This window comes from Channa argus, chromosome 6 (genome assembly GCF_033026475.1).
Source record: "Channa argus isolate prfri chromosome 6, Channa argus male v1.0, whole genome shotgun sequence".
NCBI classification, from domain to species: Eukaryota; Metazoa; Chordata; class Actinopteri; order Anabantiformes; family Channidae; genus Channa; species Channa argus.
In genome coordinates this window covers 2,200,214-2,228,026 of record NC_090202.1, presented here as the reverse complement: position 1 = coordinate 2,228,026, position 27,813 = coordinate 2,200,214, and the positions used below count along the sequence as shown (strand labels likewise).

General features: G+C 39.5%; 1 protein-coding gene across 4 annotated transcripts in view; it reads left to right on the top strand.

Annotated features, from left to right (window-relative positions):
• Positions 1 to 27,813, top strand: part of bcas3 (BCAS3 microtubule associated cell migration factor) — a 309,008-nt gene that overhangs the window by 28,631 nt on the left and 252,564 nt on the right. For all 4 annotated transcript variants that reach the window (XM_067508758.1, XM_067508757.1, XM_067508759.1 and 1 more), the window contains exons 8-13: positions 11,630 to 11,737; positions 11,829 to 11,905; positions 16,495 to 16,571; positions 17,200 to 17,283; positions 20,359 to 20,529; positions 24,364 to 24,457. In XM_067508758.1, the coding sequence (XP_067364859.1) occupies positions 11,630 to 11,737; positions 11,829 to 11,905; positions 16,495 to 16,571; positions 17,200 to 17,283; positions 20,359 to 20,529; positions 24,364 to 24,457 (611 nt within the window). The remainder of the gene's footprint in view (positions 1 to 11,629; positions 11,738 to 11,828; positions 11,906 to 16,494; positions 16,572 to 17,199; positions 17,284 to 20,358; positions 20,530 to 24,363; positions 24,458 to 27,813) is intronic.

Below are 27,813 nucleotides of genomic sequence, written 5' to 3'. Positions count from 1 at the left end.
TGCCCAAAATGGACAGTAAAGCACTGTGATGATTAATAAGTAATAAAAATCAGTAAATCTGAGCTCACTATGGGTTTATTATTGACAATACTAAAACAAACACGTTTAGAAATTTAAAACCCCCACAAAACTCAAAACAGTGTAAATTGATCCAAAGATTGAATCATGTCAACTGGACTTCTTTTTCTTGGTTAGCAACGTTTTGCTGCTTATCCAAGCTGCTGAATGAAGTCTGAGTCTGAATGAAGTGGCTAGGGAACCCAGGTATATATCCTCCAGAGTAGGCCTTTGTTCCACCCTGGCCTGAATAAGATAAGGTATGAGGTGGGAACAGTCATCAACATATAACCCTTACGACCCTAACTCCCTAAACCCTAAGATAAAGGCCGTTAGGTGTGGCCCTCTTGGTCTTAATCATCCTGGGGATGGTTAAAAGGGCAGCTTGAAAAATGGGAGACAGGTTGTGTGTGAGGCCTCATCCTCTGTTGAGAGAAGGGTTCTCTGGAGAACCCTAGAAAAGCATCTTTCAGCTTTAGCTGTGCTCTTGATGAGCTGATCTTATACTGATCAAACCTTTCATCCTGTAGCAGTGTGGCACTGACAAGGTGGTCTGTGAAGGTGTTCCCTGGTCTGCCCAGTCTGGTACTACGGACCTACAGACAGAGTCAGAACATGTAACGAGGACAAGAAGAACATTTCACTTGCATCAGACATGAATAGAATTACTAAATAGTGACCAACGTGTTATGTTCCATTCTTTAAGATTAAAAATGTATTTAAAAGATTAGCCAACCAATGCTTTTTACTGTACACAATGTGTTATTGTTACAACACAATGATTTATCTTGGCCAACAGTTTATAACATTTAGTAAAGGTCAGTGCATCCTGATAAGATTTTATTTCTGATATAAAGACCTTCAGTTAATACACGCTTCTTATTTCACATGCTTTTTAATGCCATTTTTTTCTCTTCTCAGAATGATTATATATATCATGATAAGATTCAACTGTCAGTGAATAGAGTTACTATTGACCTCATAACACCATGTAGATGGTTGTGGTGGTGTGTTTGCATTGTTTAGAAACATATTTTAATTATTTTTAATTTAAATGTATTTATTGTAGTGCCGGAACTTTGAAAGAACAAACAGGGAAGTTAATGAAAGGCTTTACTTACGTCCACTCATTTCAGCTTACATTAGCTGATTAGACTTCAACTACAGGTCACCTCTGATTGTCAGAAGTTCACAGCTCCACGTATGCACTCATTTTACCAGTGCCCCGCACACAGGAAGTAGACAGGATGATTCAAAATTGACTAAGTAGACTGTCGCCCCCGTCCCAGCAATTGAATCACTGCCACTGCTCTAGTTGCTTTAGACTACAGCAGCTTAAGAAGCTATGCTATTTTGTTCTTAACCTAAGATAAATCTAATAGTTTTACTGTGGGTCAAACTAAGTGAAAGTTGTACCTACCATATGGTCTGTCATTGTTCAAAGTATTTGGATGACATTATGATGAATTAATCAATACATTTGATAAATATATAGAAGTTTTAAATATAGACCAAGAATAAAGCTCCAGGGTCCCATTATTTTGGTCCAGACTATTCAATTCAACTTTATTTATATAGCGCCAATTCACAACAAAGTCATCTCAGGGCACTTTACAGAATAAAGTCAAGATTATAAAGATATATAAAGAGAACCCAACAATTCCCCCTGGAGCAAGCCATAGGCAACAGTGGAGAGGAAAAACTCCCTTTAACGGAAGAAACCTCCAGCAGAACCAGGCTCAGGGTGGACGGCCATCTGCCTCGACCGGTTGGGGTGAGTGGAAAGGGGAGAGAGAAAAGAACAGAGCAACAAAAAGCAACAACAAAACATCGGGCAGATTGGTAGGACCAGTAGCTGCATGCTGGAAGACACACAGCTTCAAAGCCGGGGGACACCTGCAGAAAGGGACAGAGAGAGGGGGACAGAGGAGGACAAAGACAACTACGGGAGAGAACACACAGAGTTAATGACATACAGTGGTGAGAATTGCGGGGTGAGAGGAGAGGAGAGATGGTCAAGAGGAGGAAAGGAGCTCAGTGCATTGGGGGGTGGGTCCCCCAGCAGTCTAAGCCTATGGCAGCATAACTATAACTAACTATATGCTTTATTAAAGAGGAAGGTTTTAAGCTTAGACTTAAAAGTAGAGAGGGTGTCTGCTTCCCGAATCTGAACTGGGAGCTGGTTCCACAAGAGAGGAGCTTGATAGCTAAAGGCTCTACCTCCCATTCTACTTTTGGAAATTCTGGGAACCACAAGTAGGCCTGCATTCTGAGAGCGAAGTGGTCTACTGGGATGATATGGTGCTATGAGGTCTTCTATATATGATGGAGCCTGACCATTCAGAGCTTTATATGTAAGAAGCAGGGTTTTAAATTCTATTCTAAATTTAATGGGAAGCCAATGGAGAGAAGCTAGTGAAGGTGAAATATGATCTCTCTTGCTAGTTCCAGTCAGCACTCTTGCTGCAGCATTTTGGATTAATTGCAGGCTCTTTAGGGAGTTACTGGGGCATCCTGAAAGTAGGGAATTACAGTAGTCCAACCTAGAAGTAACAAATGCATGGACCAGTTTTTCGGCATCACTTTGAGACAGTATGCTCCTAATTTTGGCAATGTTCCGTAGGTGGAAGAAGGCTGTTCTAGAGATTTGTTTTATATGTGACTTAAAGGACAGATCCTGATCAAAAATAACTCCAAGGTTCCTTGCAGTAGTACTGGAGGCCAGACTTATGCCATCTAGGGTAACAATATGGTTGGACATCATATCTCTGATATTTTTGGGCCCAAATACTATGACTTCAGTTTTGTCTGAGTTTAAAAGTAAAAAATTGTGGGACATCCAGGCCTTTATGTCTTGTAGGCATGCTTGAAGCTTTATTAACTGATTATTTTCATCTGGTTCCATAGATAAATATAGCTGGGTATCATCAGCATAACAGTGGAAATTTATGGAGTGTTTTCTAATAATGTTGCCTAAAGGAGACATATATAAAGTAAAAAGTATTGGTCCTAACACAGAGCCTTGTGGAACTCCATAGCTAACCTTTGTGTGCATGGAGGATTCATCATTAACATGAACAAATTGAAATCTATCAGACAGATAGGATTTAAACCAACCTAGTGCAGTTCCTGTAATTCCAATTTCATGTTCCAGTCTCTGTAATAAAATGTTATGATCAATGGTATCAAATGCGGCACTAAGATCTAACAGAACAAGTATAGAGATGAGTCCATTATCTGAGGCCATGAGAAGATCGTTGGTGACTTTTACCAGTGCTGTTTCTGTACTATGATGAACTCTAAATCCTGACTGAAACTCTTCATACAAATTATTCCTATGGAGGTGATCACATAATTGTTTTGCGACTACTTTTTCAATTATTTTAGAAATAAAGGGGAGATTAGATATTGGTCTGTAATTGGCTAAAACACCTGGGTCAAGACAGGGTTTTTTAAGTAATGGTTTAATTACAGCTACCTTATAGGCCTGTGGTACATAGCCTGTTTCTAAAGATAGATTGATGATATCTAATATGAACGTATCTATTAAGGGTAAAGCTTCCTTGAGCAGCTTAGTTGGAATAGGGTCTAGCAGACAGGTTGTTGGTTTAGATGAGGTAATAATTGAAGTTAGCTCAGAGAGATCTATGGGTAAAAAGCAGTCTAACAGGGAGTGGGGCCTTATCCATGATTCTAGCACTGCTGTACATGAAGATCTATCTGTAATTTTTGGGGGGAGGATCTGGTGAATACTTTCTCTAATAGCTACAATTTTATTCATAAAGAAGGTCATGAAGTCATTGCTGCTCAAAGTTAAGGGAATAGTAGGCTCAACAGAACTATGGCTCTTAGTCAGCCTGGCTACAGTGCTGAACAGAAACCGGGGGTTGTTCTTGTTTTCTTCTATTAATGATGAATAATATGCTGTTCTGGCATCACTGAGAGCTTTTTTGTACGTTTTTAAACTATTTTTCCAGGCTAAATGAGATTCTTCTAACTTTCTGGAACGCCACTTCCTTTCTAACTTTCGTGTTTCCTGTTTTAAGTTGCGTGTTTGTGAACTATACCATGGAGATCGCCTCTGCTGATTTACTGCCTTCTTTTTTAGAGGGGCAACACTATCGAGTATTGTACGTAGTGAGGCTGCAGAATTGTCAACAAGATAATCTACTTGTGCAGGAGTAACATTAAGGAGACTACTTCCCATTGTATTAACATATGGTGAAGCAAATGATGAAGAAATAATTTCTTTAAATTTGTTGACAGCTTTTTCACTTAAGCATCTGCTATAGTGGAATTTTTCCCTAACTGCTATATAGTCCGTTATTGTAAATTCAAATGTTATTCAAATGTGACTAAAACAGTGAGTGGGTTTATTTACATTTTGGGAAAAACCAATTGAATCTAATAATGAATTAAACGCAGTGCTCAGGCAGTTACTGTCAGCATCTACATGAATGTTAAAGTCACCCACTATAATGACTTTATCTGTACTAAGCACTAAATCAGCTAGAAAATCAGAAAATTCAATCAAAAACTCTGAATAAGGGACTGGAGGACGGTACACGATAACAAATAATAGTGGTTTTTGAGTTTTCCAGTTTGGGTGTGAAAGGCTAAGAGTAAGGCTCTCAAATGAGTTATAACTATGTTTAGGTCTAGGGTTTATTGATAAGCTACAATGGAAGATTGCTGCAACTCCTCCACCTCGGCCTGTGATTCTAGGAACATGATAATTAATATGACTTGGGGGGGTTGACTCATTTAGACTGACATATTCTTCCTGCTGCAACCAAGTTTCAGTGAGACAAAATAAATCGAATTGATGATCGCTTATTAAGTCATTTACTAACAGAGATTTAGAAGAGAGAGATCTGATATTTAATAATCCACATTTAATAGTTTTGGGGTTTTGTTCTGTAAGAGGAGTAGTCTTAACTTTTATTAGGTTATTATGATTAACTCCTCTTGTTGTCATATTTACTTTATGTAATTTAGGTCGGGGAACAGACACAGTCTCTATAGGTATGTGGGAGTTGTGGGGGGGTGACAGTTGTAAGGACACTGCAGAGAGGCGTGTAGGACAGGATCTCTGCATCCCAGGCTCAACTCTGGATTGTCATACTTTTGGTTGTCTAATAAAACCAGCCATATTTCTGGATAAGAAAGCTGCACCATCTAAAGTAGGATGGATGCCATCTCTCCTAATCAGCCTAGGTTTTCCCCAAAAACGTTTCCAATTGTCTATGTAGCCCACATCGTTTGCTGGACACCACCTAGACAGCCAGCGGTTGAATGACGACATGCGGGTGTACATGTCGTCACTGGTCAGATTTGGCAGGGGACCAGAGAAAATTACGGAGTCCGACATTGTTTTTGCAAAGTTACACACCGATTCAACATTCATTTTAGTGACCTCCGATTTACGTAATCGGGCGTCATTAACTCCCACGTGAATAATAATATTACTGTATTTACGTTTATCCTTAGCCAGGAGTTTCAAATATGATTCAACGTCGCCCGCTCTGGCCCCAGGAAGACATTTGACTACGGCCGCTGGAGTCTCTAACTTCACGTTTCTGACTATGGAGCTGCCAATTACCAGAGTTGGTTTCTCAGCGGGTGTGTCGCTGAGTGGGGAAAATCGATTAGAAACATGAACCGACTGGTGGTGAACCTCGGGCGTCTGTTTAGCATTAGATCTCTTACGAACCGTCACCCAGCCGGACTGGCTTCCCGGCTGCTCGGGAACTGCCGGGGGACAGCTAGCAGGGGCTACGCTAGGTCGGCCCGCACCAGCTACCGGGGCCTGACTAGCGGAGTTGTTTTCCATGGTGCGGAGCCGTGCTTCCAATTCCGTGAGCCTCGCCTCCAAAGCTGCAAAAACCTTACACTTGTTACATATACCATTATCACTAAAGGAGGCAGAGGAAAAACTGAACATGAGACACACCGAGCAAGTGAGAGAAGGAGAGACAGAGGGAGACAGAGAAGCCATTGCTAATGTTTAACTGCTAAGCTAGCGAAGCTAATATAAGTGAAATGTGGAATTTGTAAACTTTAGCTGGTTATGTTTTGCAAAAGCAGGTGCTTGTGCAATACAGGCGTATGTTACGACTAAGTATTAATTCTTGTGTGAAGAAATCACTTATTTAAGTAAAAATAACAGCTACAATTAATCAGTAAACAGTCTTTCGGTAGAAACCCAAGAGTGTGCAGAAACAGGAAGTGACGCAATACGCTTACCGCAAATCTGGATGGCCTCTCTCCATTAACCACTGCTCATCACCTGATCAGGTGTGTTCAGTCAGTCAGCTAAAGATTAGATTGCCCATAAAATTTAGGCAAACCCTGTGGTGAACATGTTGAGCTCCTCTTTTTCATGTAGCACCAGTAAAGTGGGAAATCTTTGTCAGTCAGCCACTCGTGGGGGAGGGTAAGAGTTGTTTTTATTAATACACAGTCTACCTGACAGTCCGCTGCCCACTGGTATCTAAACTCTACAGAGTTTGCTTTGTAACCCTTTTCAGTTTGGTGAACTTCCACAATACTCCTCCTAAGCTCGACAGAAATGTTCTTTGTTTGATCAGTGACGCACTAATCCAAACCCATTGGTCACCTGACTCTAATTTTCCCAGGAATTAATTGATAATCCTAGTGGTTTATGCACCTTTCTACACACAATCATTTGAAACAGGATTATTTTTTAATAATAAATACATGAACAATTTTGATATTCTTTGAGATTACGCGATAATGATCTTTTCTTTGATATTGCATCTTCTAATAAAAGTTTAACTTAACGGAATTTTAGCCATTATCTTGTGTTTTATGTGATTGGTATGAGGCAAGGCCACTTAATGTTCACCATAATTTCTAGAGTAGCTCCTTGTCCTATCAGAGGACGTAAATGAGCCAAGCCTCCTTTCCTGTATCTCCTTCATTTTGTATCCTTTCAGACCCAAGGGCCAGTTTGAGTAATAGTAATTGACACATTGATCTAATATGGCCATCATAATAGGCCTGTTACTGAGCTGGGGAATGGTGCCCGGCGTCACCTTAACATGTGCAAGGACTGACATCCTGCCATGATCCATAATGATAATTGTGATTTAGCCTTGCTTTCAGCCTATGCCCCAACGTCCCCAGCATCAGGAAATCTTATTACATCTGACCCCACATTGCCTCCATTAGAACCGGGTCATTTGTTAAAATACTGCAAAAGCAAAACAATTGAACCCTGTGCCAGTTTGATTCTATAACAGCAGGTTATCATTGCCCTTTTGAATCAATTCCAGAGGCCCATTTTTCGGGATAGAGCTTTGAATTGGATTGATCAGGCTCTGATAATGCTGAAATCGATGATGTAGCAGCCTGAAAGTAAATTATCGTCGGCTAAAATTTTTGTATTAATCTTAATACCTGTACACTTGATTGGTAATGGTGCTCACAGCATGAAGAATTCTGACATGTTGACAGAGACGTTAACTATCAGAAAAAATTAATGAGGGAGTTTTTTTAAAAAACATTCTGTAGCACCTCTTTTATCTTCTTCAGAAAGAGACACAGCAATGCTAACATCCAAGTAGCAACACACGCACACACACACACACACACACTACAGTTGCAATCTTGGAACAAAGGAATGGTGCTGTGCATTAGCCAAGAGATCTGAAGCCCCGCTGCGTCATTGATGTCCAGACTCTGGCTTTGGAAATATACTATAGCACAACACTAGTATGTAAGTCTGTATTTGTGTGTGTAAGTTTGTATGCACGTGTGACAAATACACACCCTGTGGGTTAACATGTAGCCAGGCATCAGAACTGCTGTTGGGCATTGTTGCAGCAGTTATTTCCTCTTACAACTCTGGGTGTGTTTTCCTGTCTTTGTCTTTGTTAGGAAAAAATTAATTCTTTGTCAAAATACTGCACATAATGTTTACCAACTTGTGTGTGTTTCAGCGATTTTAGGTGATAGATTCTTCACTGGCTGGAGGAATCTTGTTTGTACCCGATGTGTCAGTTTGCCCCTCTTTGGTATTGTGTTTCTGCATTGCTTTAGAGTAGTAGCTGCTTTGAAAGTTAATCTGTTAATCTGGATTTTCAGGTTTACGTATTTAAAGGTTATTGCTATACTAGCTGTTCCCCACTGGAAATCACAGTTCAGTTCTTCCTCTGCAAATTTTGTTTAGGTCTGATAGGTCTGAGTGTGTTTCTCCCCTCTCTTTTCCTTTCTCTACGCCTGCGCTGTTACTCTGCAGCACCATGAACACAGAAACGAAAAAAACGAAAGAAAGAAAGTCAGAAAGCAGCTTTTTCTGTCACTATAAAGTTACATTCTGTGAGGTGTGGCTTTCAAAATAAGTGTGAGGTGCAGGATAAAACAGATTACACTTCTGCTGCATGTGTATGCAGATTTCCAGTGACCTGGTTCCTGAAGGGCAAGTAAACATTTCATCATTCCCCAATTAAAATTTCGATTACTTAGAGTAACCTGGTTACTCAAGTGCATGGAAGTGCAGTCGCTAACACTGTGTGTTGTTTACTGTCATATGGAAACTGGCAAACACTGCACAAATACACAAAGCTCTGTAATAGTAACATGGAATCAAGAATGGAAGAAATGAGGGGTGAAAAGAAGAGGAAGAAACAGCTGGAAGGACAATATGCATATTCTGTCACCAGCTCTGTTGTGAACTTCCCCTCCCTGACATTTGAGAGCAATCTGGTAAAACACCGTCATCAACACAAAGTTGATTAATGCAATGCCTTCTGTAATAGTGCTTTGGTTAATCAAATAGTGTCCATTCAAGGTAAATTCCCTTGCATTACTGTAGTTTGTATAGTGTCATCCAAATACACTTGAAGGGGGAGTGAAAAGCCCTATTCTTGCACAGGGGCAAGACATGATAGCTTGTTGTTATGTACAAATTTGTAGAGCCTTTCCTGGAAAGGGTAAAAAGAGCCCGATACTAAAAATCACTGTATCTTTTATTGTAACCTATGTGTTTTTAGCCATGCTACTGGCAGGGCTCTAATAATGTCAGTTGGTTTGTTGGTTGGTCAGTCAATATGTAATAAAATGGTTATTCAGTGTAATGTTGGTCCGAGATTCACTGTACCCAATTGCAACCCTGTCTAAAAAAAAACAAAAAAAACCTTCCTATAGAACTGAACTGAAAACGTGGCGTTTTGGCGAACAAAAATACATTGTCTGGTTACATTTCATTCATATGTTCAATGTCAACGAATTTGCAAAATTTAAGTTACATGACAATGTATTTGCCATTACGTTCACTGGAAACATAATGTGGTGGAAATGACGTTTTCCAGAAAAACGTAATCGCGTTTGTAGTTTAGTTGTAGAATTGGTTGCCATTTGAGGACCTAATAACTCTGACAGCCCCTTGAGCCGTTCTGACTCTCAAAACATGACATTCCCAGCCTCAATTGTTCTTTGTCTTTGGTGCCCATGAGGAGATGATTGCATGCTAACACAGTAAACTAAGATGGAGAATGCAGTGAACAACGTGGCTGCAAAACATCAGTGTGGTAGTTTGTTGGTCACTGTAAACATTTTAGTTTGCTGATACTAACAGTTATCCCAACTGTGTGTATCAACAGCCTCAAGAGCTGCTAGCATGGCTGTGTACTATCAGTCTTGTTCGTGATTTTCAGAAATTAAAGCCATTGCAATTTGGGACTCACTTAGGCTGGTAACATACATTGCAAGGGTATCACATCATTTCCTTTTCCATATCCAAGTGCCTGTAAGACCAGGTCAGATGTTGCTATAAAATCTGTTGGCATCATAAAGTGTGTGCATGTGTCAAAGTTTTGAATGAGAGATCTTTTTTTTTAACGACAAAGCAGAAAAGAGGTAACGCATAAGGAACGGCAGACAAAGCCAGTCAGTGAAACAGGGAGTGCTGCGATAATATTCACCATAGCTATTGTCATTTCTATCTTGAAGATCCTCCCATTACAAGCTTCTTCTTCTTCTTCTGAATAGTGTTCAAATTTCCATCTGTGACTAGGCTATAGCAATTTTCTATTCAAACATGTCTGACTTGCATTTGCTTTAGCCTGCAGGAATGGGGTTTCTCACGATGTAGTCTTTAAATCAGTCTGTCCTTTTTCCCTAACTAACCTTAACAAGACACTTGCCACAGCTAGTTTTTTTTCTTTTAATATGTTCTTTAACTTTCATTTTGCCTCTCGATTATACCACACTGCTATAGCATACTGTATAACTACACCCTGTATGGCCAAGCCAACTAAATAGACTGATGAAAACACATATGGCTCAAGAATCAACCCCTGCATCTTCAGCCAACATGGCACCACAGGCCACCTAGAAGAGCAATAGAAGCCTTCCTCACAGAAAGAGGGAAGAGGCACAGGGGACCGGGGCATCTGGTATTGGGGTAGCTTTGCCTGATTAAGATTTATGTCTGAATTTTCCTTTTGCCATCAGTTGCTGCCTGCTGTTGGTTAAGCTCTCTCAAGTGTTCTTATTCTTTGCTGTGTTGATAGAAAGGCTTCTGGTAAATGTGCTACATGACAAAGCATTGCCCCCTTTTGCCCCCCATTTTCCTCCCTTTCACCATGCGGACCCTCAGAAGGGGGTAGGCCACTGCAGCCATGGTGGAAACAAATACTGCATGAATTGTCCACGGAGCTGATGAGGGAAACAGTGTAGAGATGGTTTGAGTAATGTGTGGCTTAATATACAGTTTATTGGCAAGGGATGAATTGTTCTCCTCCTAAATATCTGTACAAGATTCACCCATTGGTCTGTTTGATCAGGTTTGTGTTTACAGTGACACTGTAGTGACCACTTTTGCAAAATTTACCCGATGAGCAGTACAAAAATTATTGATTAAAGAATCCCATGTATTCATGATGAGGCTATAATTTTGAACTTTCTAGCCAAAGAGGTTGAGCAGTGTTGTTGTGAGGTCTCGTATATAAACCTCTTAACTATATTCGGTTCGGTGTTTGGAGTTTTGATACTCTTTTCGTCCCATAGTGCCACTGAACTGTGGATCCCTGACAGTTTTTTTTTTTTAATCTCAAAAATGTTTCCTCACATGCCTTTAAATATAAGGCTTTAATATCTGTACATCCACTGTAAATAAAAACAGAAATCAACCTAGTTATTATAAAAGACAGAGATGGCAGAAATGTATTATTCATACAGCAGTTGATACATATGCATCTTTCATTCAAAGTTTTGAATTGAAAACGGTTGGAAAGTGTAGGAACATTAGATTGGTTGCAGATACATGTGGTAGAGATGTTGTGACAGCTTAAGTCTCCCCGATGAAGACTGTCACAACATGACTCATCACCCTGCTGATGCATATAGAGGAGAATGAGGACCACCCTTAAATAAAAAAAGAAACTCGTGTTTTTAAAGTTGCCTTATTCCTCTTCCCTAGGTGTAGACTGTATAATGCATTTCTGTAATACCAGAAAGGATTGTGTTTAGTTTAAAAAGGTGCTGTCTGAAATGAATATTATTCTACAGTTTTATCAAGTATTCCGAGCTGTGTTTTGTTTTTCAGGACAAGCCCACCCTACTGCTGTGCTGACCTGTATTCTCTGCGGACAGGAGAAATGGTTAAATCAATTCAGTTCAAGACTCCTATCTATGATCTTTACTGCAACAAACAGTATGTAGGACCATCTTAACTAGGGTCATATTATAGAATACTGTGCATGTTCATTTTTCTTTGCATTAATGGACTGTTTCTCTTCCTCCAGTATCCTTGTTGTGAGCCTGCAAGAGAAGATTGCAGCATTTGACAGCTGCACCTTCACCAAGAAGTTCTTTGTTACAAGTAAGGATTTCCAACATGCTTTAAAGACACAGTTATATTTTTAACTAACTAACTTGAGTCTGTAATTTTCACTGCTTTATCCCTGATTATCAAACTGCCAGATTTCCAATGTTAGGTTTTCCTCTATTAGACCAGCCCTCGATCCTCCTCAGACCCTAACCAGCTCCCGTACCTGTCTGATCACAACCATAAAGTGCTTTATCAACACTGTAGCCAAACAAACTGGACATTGTACTGGAGGATCGTGTATAACGTCAGAAAATGAAACCAGATATGTTGCTGCTAGATCGGAAATTTTGGGGGACAAAAATACGTTGTTTGGTAACATTTAAATGATATGTTCACTATCAACGTGAAATGTATGACCAAACCCCTAATTGTTCTGTACATCATTACATGTGTCTGTATATAACTTCATACACCCAGTCACCTAGACCTGCTGTAGTGCAGTCCTCTCAAGCTGTGTGACCAAACTGCTTTTATCCAAATATGACATGAGGCCCACCATTTGAAGCTCAACACAGAAAAATCTGTTTACAACACAGCACTTGCATCCTCCTGGCTGTACCTGCCATCTCTTCTCAAGGAGGCTTTGAAAGAGAGGCATACAAGGCCATTGCTGTCCACTTAAGTCATTGACTGGAATAAACTGACCTTACTGGCTGGCTTTAATGTGTCTCCTCTTTGTCTGCCTGACTTCCCTATCAGTGTCTGGGCTACAGGAAACCAAACATGCTCAATAGTTATTAATCGTTTTTGAATGCAAGGGCCTCCTCTTCATAACGTTGTTTGGTCTGTTTGGGCAATAAAAGCAGTAAACAAAGGGTCCTGTGATGTGTGCTGGGCTCTGAATTGGATGAGCCATTCTACAGTTATATGTCCACTGCTTCTGCAGGAATGTGATGATGGAGATGTCATGGTGTTTATGCACTCAGATTTCGTCTGCCTGTGAGCCGGGACTCAGCCAGCACCAGCAGTAGATGTAGATGATGAGGATTAAATCCACAAATCGCTTCTCAGAAGTATGGCCACATTAGACATCCATCTACTAAAGATGCTTTGCATTTTACATTGAAAGGATGTTCAAATGAGAATGTGGAGAATTGGGGAAAGTGATGCATTGTTGTAAAAACTGCATCCCGAATTTCCAATTTTTATTCTCTCAAAAACTTTATTATTCATTCATATCCAAATATAGCCCAGACATTGAAAATGTGGCTAAGAATGTAATTTTTAGTAGACATAGTTTTAGACAAGCTTTTAATTTAGATTACTGTATAGTATCTTCTACATAGTTGGTAGAATAAACAGCACATAAAATAGCTTTACTGACTTAACACTGTGGTAATCGGGTTTAAACTTCCAGTACAAACCCTGACCACATAGTGCTTTTTCTTTTTTTTTCTCATATTTCAATTCAGTAATAGGTGTCATGTTAAACCTTCTGACGTTATACTAAAATCACTTGCCATTCTGTGGCCAAAATGACAAGAAAGTTGTGGCAAAACTGGCCAGTTGTCGTGGCAGAGGGTGACGCCTTCAGTGCATAAATCCATGCAGGAAATCCTTACCACAAAAAAAAAAACTAAATTAAATGCAATTGTTCTGAATCTTACTCCAGCCTCTTATTCCAGCCGTAACAACTATTCCTTCAAAGAAGTACCTTTTTTCTTTACATTTCTCATTGTCTAATATATTGTTTCTGTAGCTGGCAAAAATCAAAAAGTCATCACAGTTTGGTTCATAAATGCATCACTGCAAAACTGTACTATTCTTTTAAATCCCTACATTGTGCTTTGCCTGCATTATGAAAACAAGAGAAGAAAAAACAACTACCAACTGAAACCTGCTTCTTATATATAATAAATATATAAGCAAGAACGTATAAAAGGGTAAGCTACAGTAGAACCTGATATTAGGACTGATTGAATTTAGCTGGCAACTACACGTTCTAAAACATTTTGTCAAACCTATTTAGTTTGTAAGTGAGGACAAGTGAGGATAAATAATAAAATCTCCTGTCTTCAGTACAATTTAACAGCAGAACAAAACACAGCCTCTAAAACTGAATCTCCTCTGCTCTCATCTGTAGCATAGCATTCACTTAGCACGCTATCTACCAATTTCATGTAAATTAACATGCAAAGAATTGTAGGATATATTGAGTTGCCTTTGTTGCTAGGTGGTTGCCATGCAAAGTATGTTGCACTTGTCGGATGCATTTAAAGGAGCCTATAAAATGGAACAGTCTTGTCACAGCGCTGTGACACAATTGCTCTTCAAATGTAGCCTTTGAAAGATCTGGCCCTTCAGCCTCTGGAGTTGATGAAGACGAAGCGCCGCAGAAACTTGATTTTTATTTATTTATTTTTTTTGCATGTTGAAATCGCAGACGTCCAACACTATGGCATTTTTAGACTGCCCTCGATAGGGAAAGTAAAAACATTATAACATATATACATATACATATATACATACATTATAATAAATGGTTCACGTGTTCAATTGCGCAAATTCGGATGCAGAGTTATAAGAAGAGAGGATGTCTCTTTAACACAAAGATGTTAAAAAATATAATATTTTCCTTCTCTGATTCTTGTTTCTTGTGTGGATTTAGATCCAATGTGTTAATACAGAATGTCAAAATGCAAAAAAATCACTAAAGTCACACCGGTGAGTTTGTGCTAAAACGAGAAGAACTCACAGTAGCTGTGTGTCATTTCAGGGACTATGACAGACTGAAGCGTATCCCAACTCTCACCCAGTGGCAGATGGGAAAGGCTACAGGTGCTTTTAATAGATGTTTGAAACTCAATTTTATAGTGTTTTCTTCTCTCGGTTGTTAATAAAAGTAATTCAACCACTGCATATGGATCTGCATTATTTAAGTTCCCACAATGCAGCAATTATACCTGCAAGTCCTCTGTGCTGCTTGCTATGGAGAGTTCCTGGATACAGATTGGTTGTTCTTGCATCCAACACTCGACTTCACTATGTCGGATAGTGAATAAATCACAGTGAGAATACTTTCACGATTCATTTTAATTTTCCATATGTTCACATTTTGTACTTTCCACTCATTCCACTCATTTCTTTTTCTTTGTTTACTGTTTATTGCAGATTTTCCATTGAGCCCGTCTTGCTTTGACTGATCTGTCTGCAGTGTAACATGCCTGTTTTTCATGTTGCTCCTTGGTTAAAAATGAGCATTTTGTTGGTGAAAAATATTGTTTGTGTTTCCACTATAACAGTACAGGCCTGGTAGTCCACTTATCACAGTATATTGAAGGCCAATCAGGTTCAGATTATGAAAATGTTGGTGTTATTGGAAGGTAATTCATGTGACCTTTGGGAAAAGTTTAAACATGGAATTGTGTGAATCCTTCATTAGCTTTATTTTAGGCCTGAACTTTTTCTTTCATCCCTGCCATCATTTCTGTTTCCTGTCTTTGCTCAGCTCTCCACTCTCCACCAAGGATGTCAAACATATGCTACCTCACTGCCTGGGTAACCCCCCCCCCCCCCCCCCCCCTCCCCCACCCCTCCCCACAGCCTTGGAGAGGCACAAAAGGCTTCTCTGGCATTACCAACAGCCCATGTGGCTTACCTCAAGCCCCCAACACAGCACACTACATTACTGTCTGCCTCTACCTCATCTGCTCCCCGAGCACTAAATTATTGTCAACAAGCACCCCCCACACACAGACACACACACCTCCATGCACTCACATTAGCTCAGTGGGATTGTGTGTGTACAGTATGTGTCCGTGTAAGATCTCGTGTTGTCGAAGACTGCGGGTGTGATCATTATTGGATCAACATTTTGTTGCTGGTATGTTTAGGCGTACGGCAAACAGAATGTCACTGTCTGTATCTGCTTGCATTTAAAGATATTTATTACAATCTCAGTCATTTCTTCAGTCTGTTTACTTAAGTGTTTGTTTTTGCCTGATTCAGACTTGCAGCACAAGTAATAGATGCCCCTCTACTTTGAGTATTGTTGTTAGTCATAGTTTGCTCATATTTGTCTTGTTCTTGTTTAACCCCACATCTGTTGGAGTGGGAAGAGAACAATATGTTCTTATAAATGTCCAAGACATTTATCTGTTTGTGAATGCTGGATTTTGTTTGTCATTTAGGATTATTGGTTGCTATTTTTATTTTTGCTGACAACATACCGGTTGCGTTTTGCCTGCAAATGTGTACATCTGTGCTTTTGTGTGTATCCCCACAGGGATTATTGTGCTGGTCAATCAGCAGAGGAGCCATCCTCAATTTATTGGGTACCACAGTCTCCATTAGGTCATGCAGTGCACACACGCACATGTACTGACTCAGACACGTCATCGTCATTAGACTCCCATTTATCTTCCCAAACAAGAGACTCCCCACAAACACATTAATGGTTTAAGATAGTTACAGACATTTACCAGGGAGGCGGCTTATGAAAATCTCTGCATTTTGTGTTTCTGTCTTGTACTAGCAGTCTTTTAAACATGAGGCCACTCAACCAAATGTGTCCAAACATTCATGGTACACAAATGCTTGGTGGTGCCCCTGTTAGTGTGGCTGTCCCTTTGTCTTTCCAGGCTGCTATCCCTGCACTGGTCCAAGCCTCAACCCAATAGCTCTGGGAAGCCGCTGGCTGGCGTATGCTGAGAACAAGGTAGTCTGCACACACATGCACACACATTAATCCATTGTAGAAGTGCCTTATCAGAGAAGCGAGATATTTACAATACAGAAATGCATTTTTATCTATTTTCTGCCTCTTTAATCTGTCTGGATAAACAACTCATTCCAAGAAGAGCCCACTAGAGATGATAACATTTTGAAAATGAACAGATGCACAGGACTTTTCTGTTCTCTTCTTTTTAATGGGATTGTTAAGTATTTACAAAACCAGAATGTTTTATTGCACACTGCAATACATTTAAAGAGTAATAGTGTTTTTGTGCAGGCCCACTCAAGTAATTGACAGATGGGGCCATGGTTTGTGTGACTGCCCAAGGATTTCCAGAAATGACAAAATCTCGTTTTGTGAACAGTAATACTGAGTAAGAGTAATAGTGGAACACAACCATTCAAGTAATATTGTATTTGAAATTAAATCAGGACAGATTGGCTGTTGGATTGTGCAATGTTTCTTTGAGAGCAAAACTAATTTCCTCCCAAAAATTGAAGAGGGGAGCCTTTTGGATGTCTGAGTTAATTCTGCCTCTTTTTTTCATACATCTTCTGTAGACTTCCACTTTATGCCTTATATTTATCTTTAAATATTTGTATTTTTGCAGTTGATAAGATGTCACCAGTCTCGTGGAGGGGCTTGCGGTGACAATGCACAGTCCTACACAGCTACAGTGATCAATGCTGCCAAAGTAAGTAGCAATATGTAAACACAGTTGTTCTCCTACATATTGTATAGCTATTTGTATCAGGTTTGTTTACGGTGGGTTGTCCCGTAGAAGATAATAGAATTTCCATAGAATTTGTCACTAGAAATTGAAGCCCCAAGAATGATTCACTTATATATGTGAATGCAGAATCTTAGCACTATGCAAGATCAATTTCATGTATATTTATGAACAGAACAGAACTTGATCACCTTCACAGGTGCTTAAGGGCAGGCCTCATTTTTTCCCATGTGGACCAGCAGTTGCGTATTTGGTTTTACCATTGAGCTTAACAGTATATCTTTATACTCAAACAAGACCCACTATTTTTTCAAGCTATATTGTTGTGCAGCACTTTGTAGCCAAGGAGGTCGACTCACTACTGGTTAGATCAACAAATGATGCTGGGATTCTGGATAATTGCAGGATGGCTGCAGCTTTTGTTGTTTACAGTATACTGGATAGGCTTGATAAACTGACTAAAATACATGGAAAGCAACTTTACAGCAGTTTTGAAGTCCTATAGTAGATGCATTCAGTTGATGTGCGATTGTTTCTAGTGATGAACCCATGTTTGGTAACACTTGCACAATGTCCTTTTCACTACACTGTGTCTAGTGTTGCTGTAACTTTCTAGGAAACAAAAATGCTAATTAATGAATAGTACACCAATCAGGCATAACATAATAACCCCCTGTGCTATTTAATGCAATCCTATACAGTGGCTCTGCCATGAATTCTACTTTTAAGAGGTTATAATTTATTAGTTTTTAGCTTTAAACTGTCAGTATTAGGGCCAAAGTGGTTTCATTATAAGAAGAGGTGGTTCTAATCATTCATTTCTAATTTGGTGGCCTGATCAGTGTTCATCTACTGTAGGTAACATGGGAGCTTCCAGCTTAGTTTGTTCACTATAGCAATACTGAAGCATGATTAACCCCTTGACCAGAATGGTTTAGCTAACAACAAGACATTATAACAACCCACCCACTGTAAAGCTTTCTAAATGGAACTTGCCCACTGAAGAATTTGCTTTACTCGTGTGATAAAATATATTGTATGAGGCTAATTTGAGAATACAAATATTAATTTCACAGGGTGAAGACAGTCACAAACAATTCAGGATAAAAATATAATCTATTCCATTTTTTTTCTATTAGTAAAAACTACTAGGTTTTATTGCCATGAAGTACAACTTGAAAATTTGATTGATTTAATGAAGTAGCGGATTTGTAATATAATAGTGTGCATGTATATGAACCAAGCTATAAATCTAACATGTCTTTTTAGATAAGTCAACTTTTATCTCAAAAGTTAGGAAATGATAAGTTTGTCTTCAGCCTTTTGTCAGGCCATAATACAGTATTTTGGGCTTTGCCTACACCATCTGTAAATGTGCTGACATTTGATCCACCTTGCCCGCCTGGCTGACTGGGGCTAAACTTATGAGACACTTCATCAACCTGCCTTTCTGTTTTTTCCCCTCCCATTGCAGTCTATTTCTCTTTAGTGGTCTTGTTTCACTCATCTCCACCGGGGGGGGGGGGGTGATTTCAAGATAGCTCACTAACAGCTCACATCATCCTTTGATACCAGGTGAAATTTATCCCTGGTTTGATTCAGCCTGGTTCACATCCATGTCTCCGTCCAGTTTCAATGAAAGTGCTAATTGATTTACAGAGAAGAAGTGTATCCTTTTCCTTGTACTCAATGAGTGATGACAACGAGTGCGAGCAAAGTCTTATTAACAAACTAATGATTATATACGTTGAAAAAAGTACAGTGGCTAACAGGTTAGTGGTATGGTAAGGGGTATACAAGACGGTGGGGGTTGTGGGGCATGGGGGTGGGGGGGTATTGATATGCAGACAGACAGTCTGCTCTCCTGCCTTCTCCTCATTTAGGACCATATATCTCAATATGGATGACAAGGTATCTCCTGCTGGCTTGTGGCGCGACACGCTGGCTTTTAGCGCTGACGTTCAGAGACATGGAAACAAAAAAAGGAGGGGGTAGGGTGGGTAGCATTAAAACATAATGGCTTTTGTTTATAAGAAAGATAAGAGAGTGCAACAACTCTGACTAACTGGACCCCTTGTTCCAAGTCTGCTCTCTTTAAGGTTGTTGCTTATATTGTTCCTCAGTGTATGACTGAAAAAGACTTTCACATAAATTGAGTAATTTGTTTAGATGGCGACACTAAGACCTAGCTCTGTGTCTGTGTAAACGCCCGTGTGTTTTTCAGGCTTGACCTACCTCCAGAACCCCACCGCCCCCACCGGCAGATCAATAACCCCTGTTTCGACTACTACTAAAAACTCCACAACTGCAGTGATTAGAAAACACATTAGTGTTGATCAATTAGGAGCCAAACGCCTCACTTAATAATTGATGGCTCTTCTGGCATTTTACACACACACACACACGTAGACGTGAGCATATGGACACACACAGACACAGGCTGCAGACACTGTTAGTGTGCCTCGCCAAGTGGCAAAGAGAGACAACGGGTGATCTTCAGACCCAACAAATGCAAGGCGCCACGTTGTATTGACAGGGCCGCCTAGTCTGAATGCCTGATTAGGCTCTCTGGGGCCCCTTTGGCGCTCACACACACACAAAGACCCACAGTCACATGCATTGGACTCCATTAGGCAAAGACAGTGTAGTAGGTGAGATAGACTCCACTTAAGCAGCACTATCCATTTCCCTCAATCGAGCCACAGAGGTGTGTTTGAGCCAGACACCCTGGCTGGGCCTTAAGCGGACACAGAGGAGCCTCATAGACACAAGCACACACAGGAGTCTCCTGTGGATACAGTGCTACAAGTCATCAGCACTACAAGTTATCAGTAGGCATCAAGTAAACATAGTGCACACACAAACAGACCCCCCCCCCCCCCCACACACACACACACATACACACACATACACACACACCTACAACTACTTCTACTTCAAGGTTTCAAACTATATGAAGTAAAAAATACAATAACTCATTAGATGTATTACACTGGGTCTTTAAAGCACAAATATAACCAATTGTTTTTGTCATTCCAGACTTTAAAGACAGGCCTGACTATGGTGAGTAAAGTTGTCACCCAGCTGGCAGGCACAATACCAGCAGGAACTCCAGATGAGGAGGGCACATCTCACAGCATGAGCCGCCGTAGTCCCAACAACCCCGGTGTGGTCACCATCATTGACACACACAGTGTTGGTGAAGGACAGGTTAGTCGGCTGTTTCTTGGACGTTTTGCTTTGAATTGTTCATAATCTTCTTACACTGGATTGTATTTTTTTGCCACTGACATCATAAAGCATAAAATGCCTCTCAGAATACAATTAATATTAGTGTTATACACAATACAAAAGTATTCCATACACACATGACATTTCTGTCAAGAATAATAAGAATTAATAAGTGCATGTACACACGTATACAAAAGATTAAATTGGCACCAATTTGTTCACTGGCTGTATATTGGCCTCTGTGTCTTGGTGAGAAACACGATTATGTCCAAGGTTGAATTAGTTTTCTATGGCTTGGAAAGTGTCCCGGTTGATTCGCATCACTCTGCACACCCTGCTGAAGCTTGCAAGATTTGCTGCACATTTAACCAGTCAAACTTTTAGCCACAGTCCTGTCTGCTTTTGCACTCTAGAGAGGGAGACGCTTTATAAACAGCCAACCAGGAACATCACTTGAAGCTTGAGGCTGAGCAACTGCACAATAAATCAAATAAAGTTGTGACAGTGAATTTGTCCATTTAATGTGGGATTTAGGAGGTGATTGAGAAGTATGTTACTAGACATGAAATTATTTGCCAAACCATCTAATGCATGCAAGAAATTTAACTAAAGTTACACCTTATCTTCTCCAGGCCATCAAAGCTTTCAGTTTGGTTCAAATCAAAATAGCTAGTGGTGTGATAGATCAAGGTTGTCCCCCCCCCCCCATGATTCTATAGCAGCATAACTATAACTATATGCTTTATTAAAGAGGAAGGTTTTAAGCCTAGACTTAAAAGTAGAGAGAGTGTCTGGTTATGGAATCTGAACTGGGAGCTGGTTCCACAGGAGAGGAGCTTGATAGCTAAAGGCTCTGACTCCCATTCTACCTTTGGAAATTATATTATATACTTTAACTACAACTATAACTACAACGCTACAATATGCAAATCTCACACTAGCTGTGGTGTGAGATTTGAAATCAATCCACTCTCGGCCCAGCCCTCCTTTTCCCACTCGGTTTCTGCTCTGCTTAGCTCTATGCACCAACATTATCTGTAAGCTTCTTTAGGTATGTCTCACTATCAAATTAAAATAAATAAGACTGCTGCAAAACATATTACCTTAACATAGCCACAATGGCCAGACATGCACTCGTCGTCATCTTTGTGAAAAAGCTTTTGAAGCTTTTTACACTTTTTTAAACTGCTTTTGCATTCATGTGGTCATACAAACTATAAACAAAAATACTAACATTCCTCATATTGCACTTAAATTTAGCTACTAATACACTAACAATAAAACATTCGATATTTTATTTGAAGGTTTATATTTTACTATTTTATTTAAACCTTTGATATCTTAAATGCTGGATTGATTTAGGAGCATGGGCAAAATATCCATTGATTCTCCGAGTGTTAAGTTCATACATCATGGAATGATGGAAAAGTGAGTTATTTAATTTTGCCCTGATCCCACCGATCCAATTTGTGACCAGACAAACCATGATGACCACGACCATGAAAAACAGTGACTTTTTTTAACCCTTTGCAGCAGTAAAAATAGCAGAAGGGAAAAGTGTCTTAGACAACGCTCTGGACTAATGATTTGGAAATTGGTCTGGATCAAACTGAACCAATGTTCATTAGTTTCTAGTGTAAAAATCACATTTAGAGGTGGACTGGACCTTTTTAACCAATTACAGGGAGTTAAGGCAGGCTATCATCACCTCTTAAACAACAGAAGATGGAAAAGGACTAGAACATAATGGAAAATGAGTACCTCGGGAAAGGAGGAGAGGAGAGGTTTCATTTTTATTTGGGTTGAGGCCAAAGGAAAGACTCAACTTGTAAAAATGCACATGAATGCCTTTGTTTTATCACTCTGACAGAACTACCTGCCAAATTGACAAGATGCTTCCTATATAAATGTTTGGGGAAAAGTTGCAAAATCCTATATTTATCCTTTATCTGCAGAAAATATAAATATATATAATGTAGTCTCATAAAAAATTTTAGAAATTTTCCAAAGTTACTTTCCTACCACTTAACTAGTCTAAAATACTAATACAGATGCAAACTCCATAGACCTATACACAACAAGTGTAGCTATAAATATTATTGGCCCAACTATGCTCATGATTGGAACCAGGCCGGTTGCCTTCAAAATGATCTCCATTAACATTTAGGGAATTTTTAAAAGCTTTTATCTCCCAATTCTCCTCAGCCACTATAAAACATGATGAATGACACTGTAGTAGCTGTCACATTTTTAATGGGGTGTGGTAACATACATAGTATAGTTCATAGTGATGCCCTGACCATACATGCACATGCAAATTCTCTGGCTTCTCCTTCACTCTTACATAGTTTCTGACTGTAGCTGCCCTGCAGCCAGTGTGTTGTCTTATAAGCTGGACCTAAGCCCTCAGAAGCAGGCCTGCACTCTGTCACCAGCTGACACAATGTAACCGTACACTGGCCATAAACACTGACTAGGCCAGGCAGACTGGCAGAGAGGGGAAAGCTAGGAGGAAAGGAGAAATGCAGGGTGGTGGGGAAGGCAGTAGAAAATTGGGCTTGGCATGTGATATATATATATATATATATATTTTTTTTTGTGCATAAGTAGAAAAAAAGACAGGAACATGATAGAGGTGAGTTCCTGTGTCAGTGTGACAGTGCAGGATATTTCCATCTCGTCCAGGCTTTGAAAATTCCTCATGTGGAGGACCAGTTTCATAACACACAGGCACACATGCTCTCCCCTGTGTAGCAGACTTGGTCCTCTGGAGGACACTCTTGTTTCAAAGGGCTCCAGCAGGATTCCCTCACAGAAAAACATTGTCTGCACTGTAATAAAAGTGATCTGCTTCATGTCACTAGGCTCTTTCTTTCTTTTTGTTCTTTATTTCTGCTTATTTTCTCGCTTGTAGTCTGAGACGAACCCCTTTGGTGTTTAGAAGCTGTTTCTTGTTTGGACTAGTACTACTTAAAATACTCGGCCAGCCTCCCTGACATTGCTAATGTAACACTGGGGCCAAATGTAACCCTGCGAATATGTTTCTCTCTCTCTCTCTCTCTCATACTTTGAACAGACACACACACACACACACACACACATAGTGGCCTCATGTCTAGCCTGATTTCCAGACTTTCTTCTTGACTTTGGTTTTTGTTCAACTCCTGATCTCACCTCAGCCTTTGTGAGATTCCTCTCAGTCTTCGTACAGAAATTTGGGGGCAGCCTGTAGTTGTGTTAAGTTTAATGCCTTTTTCAGAGAAATTTCAAAAGTAGCCTGCCTGAAGTCTTGATGCAAGTTTCTGCCAGTTTAAAGGAAAACATACTGTCAAGGAATATTGACAAATCCACATGTGAAAAGCCACATTATTGCCAAAATGAATGTGTCCATTTTCTCAATATTACATTCTCTGATGTTGGAGAATTCCCCGTTCAAACTGGTTTCAGTACAGCTTCCTCCTGAAGCAGCAGCATGAATAAAATAGAGCTCAGTTTTTGATGATTCATAATTTTTTTTGGTTGCTGCATTTGAGCAAAGCCCTTTCATCCTTTCCTCCAGGTAATATGCTAATTATGTTCTATCCACAAGAGGGCAATAGCACATTCAGAAAAGAGTTTAACCTCCAGCTAGTTCCTTGTGGGATGATGTCAAAGAACACTGACGAGTGTGGTGATAATATCAAACCACACCAAAATGTGAGGAGAAATCCTTGAGCTAGGGAAAGTCCCGTTCTGGGTTTAATGTTCTCATTGTTAGAAAATGATTTGGACTTTCTGTGTGTGTGTGTGTGTGTGCGTGTGTGTGTGCAACAGGTTTTGGTGAGTGAGGAATCGGACGGAGAGGGAGTGGTGGCTCACTTCCCAGCTCATGACAAACCCATATCCTGCATGCAATTCAACCCCAGTGGTAAGACACACTCACTCACACATAAAGAGACACATTTTTATTTTTGAGGGAAGACCAAAATACACAGAGTTTGTGGGGCAGAGCAAAAAAAGAGAGATTCCTTTTTCTTTTCACTTTAACTACAGGTTTAAACAACACAGCAGTGTTAATTCACACCCAACCTGAACCCATATTAGAGTGAATTTAGCTTCTTTAAAACAAAGTCTGAAGATTTTTGGTTGAATAATTCAACCTAATTACCTCACTACCTCACAATTAAGTTCGTTCTTCTATAGAGTTAGGTGAAATAACAGTGGATAACTATTTGTAATGCAGATCAGTGTAAAATAATTAAAACACACCTTTAACAAACACTGTTGGGCTGTTTTAAAAGTCTATGAAAATACATGTGTTCATCTTTGAAAGTCCTTTTTTTTTCGTTGTCTTGATCATTCTAGGTTTTAGGCTAAGCTTCATCTAATGTTTAACAAATTAGTCCAGTCATTCTGTCCAGACTCAAACTGAAAACTGGACTGTGAACATAAGTCATTGTCAAATTACAGCTTATGTAAAAAATATACTCAGTTTATGTGGGTGTTAATTATTGACAGCTGATTGATGACCACTAATCACAGGGTCAGTGTTTCATTATCAGTCACTTTCAGCCCTTTGGAGAGACATTGAAACTTTCTTCATTTCTTCCGGTGTGTGTCCCTTTTTGTAATTGTAAGTTGCTTTAGATAAAAGCATCTACCAAACTGTAAAAATGTAAATGGCAAATGTAGAGCTCGGACCTTTGTTATTCTTAAGTGTTTGAGTCATATTCCAGGTTTACCACATATTACTTTAGGATATTTAAAAAGTTGAAGCTGCAATATACACCTTTACTCCATTGCAGTTTTAGTAGAAATAGGCTCCATAATTTTTCGTCATATGAGAGAGGTGCCTTTAACGCCCCCCATGATGTCACACTCACAGAACAGCTGGCAGTAGTGCAGGGATATTTGCTTCTAAACTTTTTGAGTGAGGCTAAACCTTTGAACCAATCAGAAAGAAAATCTGCTTGATTGGTAAGCTTTGCTGCTTAATTACTTAATTTAATAATTATTAGAGATTAGATTAGATAATTATTAATATCTGGAGCACTGTGCAGAGCATGAAGGAGGGAGGGCTGGTGCTGTATAGGCTTGACTGAGTTACAGAGTGTAGCTTTAAATTGGCTATCACCAAGATGTAGAGTTAATCTGTAAATTTTATTCTTTAATTTTTTTATATTAAAAGTTATGTATATATTTTCTAAAATTAATGAAAGTAAACAAACACCTACTGTATAAGTACTTTTTATCAGAATCCAGGAGGATCCAGCAAACAGTCAACAGTATCTTCACCACCCTACTTATTGTCATTTTTGACACAATTTTTGACACATCTGATACAAAGAGTGGCCCCAACATGTCCACCATAGAACACAACAGGTAAAAAACCGTTCAGAAGATCTTTCAGTGGATGTTGACCAGTTGGGTAACATTACATGTTATAAAGACATCTGTGCAGGCTATTATACACAGGGTGGCACTAGCTGGCAGGTTGTTGTAAGGGACATATTAGGCCTAAATGCTTGAATGAAACTCAAGTAATAAACCAGCCAATGACTCAGCTGAAAACATATTTCTTAGCGTGCCCTAATATGCTTTGTACAGTGAGCACGTACGGGTTTCCTCGTCAGTCTCTGTCTAATGTGAACGCTTGTGTATGTCCTTGTTACCCTTCTGGTACACTATGTGTGTGTGTGTTAGTGTCTGTTATTTCCTTGTGTGGAGACATTTCGTTTTGATACTACTGTTGTGAGGACATTTTGATCAGTCTGCACAGCTTCAAAGAGCTTTTTGAGGGTTAGGATTAGATTTAGGTTAGGATAAGATGGGGTTAGGCACTCCGTTGGGGTGCTATTGGGGTTAGGGTACGAGGCTAGGGAATTTATTATATCAATGAGTACCCTCATAAGTATAGTTAGACATAACTGTGTTTGTGTGTGTAAGCAGTTAATAAAGGAGCTGTTGAGCGATATCTCTCACCCTATGACCTCTAAGCCCCAAGAATCCCTCACTTACTCAGACTTTTTAAATAAACGCAGCAGCTCTGTCTCAGCAGGAACAAGAGGATATTGCAGACAAAGACAGACAAGACATGGTTATCTAGACCCTATTTTCCTCCACTCTAACCCCACCAAAATTTAAAATGTTTTAACCTTTATTTTCACTTTGAGCAAACATTTTATAATTCCAGCTTCGAAAGCGAGTGGTTTTAAACTGCATCGGTTGTGATTTCTCACTCAAATGTAAAAAAAGACATTTGTTGGCATTGAGGATTTCTGAGATGTTGGTAAATAATTGGTTGCAGACGTGTTTAAAATATACTAAATATAAAAAAGGTCCATAAAACCAGCTCTTTAACTTAACACATATTTGTGCTAGAAAGCTAAACCACTAATGGTGATATTGACAGTTGTAGAAGATGCTGTAACTGTACTAAAATCTGATAGACATTACTAACATGGTGGCTCAGTTCTGGTTTCTCTGAACTATAATGTAGTTAGTGTTATGATGTAATGCAGATCTCATCATCTAATTAGATATTTGGAGTGTTTAACACTGCAGTGGTTTTGAACAACATTTGTTAACCAATGACCACCTCTCACCATTAGTAGCCAAGAAGAGGGGAGTAAGGTGGAAGGGGGGACTGTGAACTGCACTGAACAATCAATGCAAATCTAGAATGCATGTTATATTGAAGTGCATGATGTCCACTACACCAGTGTGTCTTTGGTTGGCTTCATCGCAACAATATCGTGTTAGCAGTGATGTTTATGCATGTGTATTCTCAGCATAATGCAATGCAGTATACATTCTTACTGTAGTTTCAGGGTATCAGTTTGCCGATGGAGCTGTCAAACAAAATGTCTGTGGTGGTTCTAAGTCATCCAGGTTTGGTTATCTGGAGGTTGAGTCAGGTTAACTGGACTTCTTTCTTCTTGTTTGGACGATTCTCTATTATCCAAGCAGCTTCTTCAGCTTCAGCTGAAACCTTACAAGCTGTCAACTTAAACATCACAAACAAAATGTCTGTGAAGTTTCTTCAGTCTGAAGAAGACTCAAGCCCTGCTAATTTCAAATGAAGTTTTATTATTTAGGACTTTTATTAATCTTTAATCTTTAGGACTTGTAAATGTAAAGGAAGACAGCATCAGAATTGTAGCAAAAAAAAAAAAAAACTGAGATTAATCCATCTTTTCTTTACTGTTGAGGTGTGTAATGAGATTGGGATTAAAATCTTCCACTTTTCTTGTCTTTTCTATACTACTTGTATAGAAAGTGGAT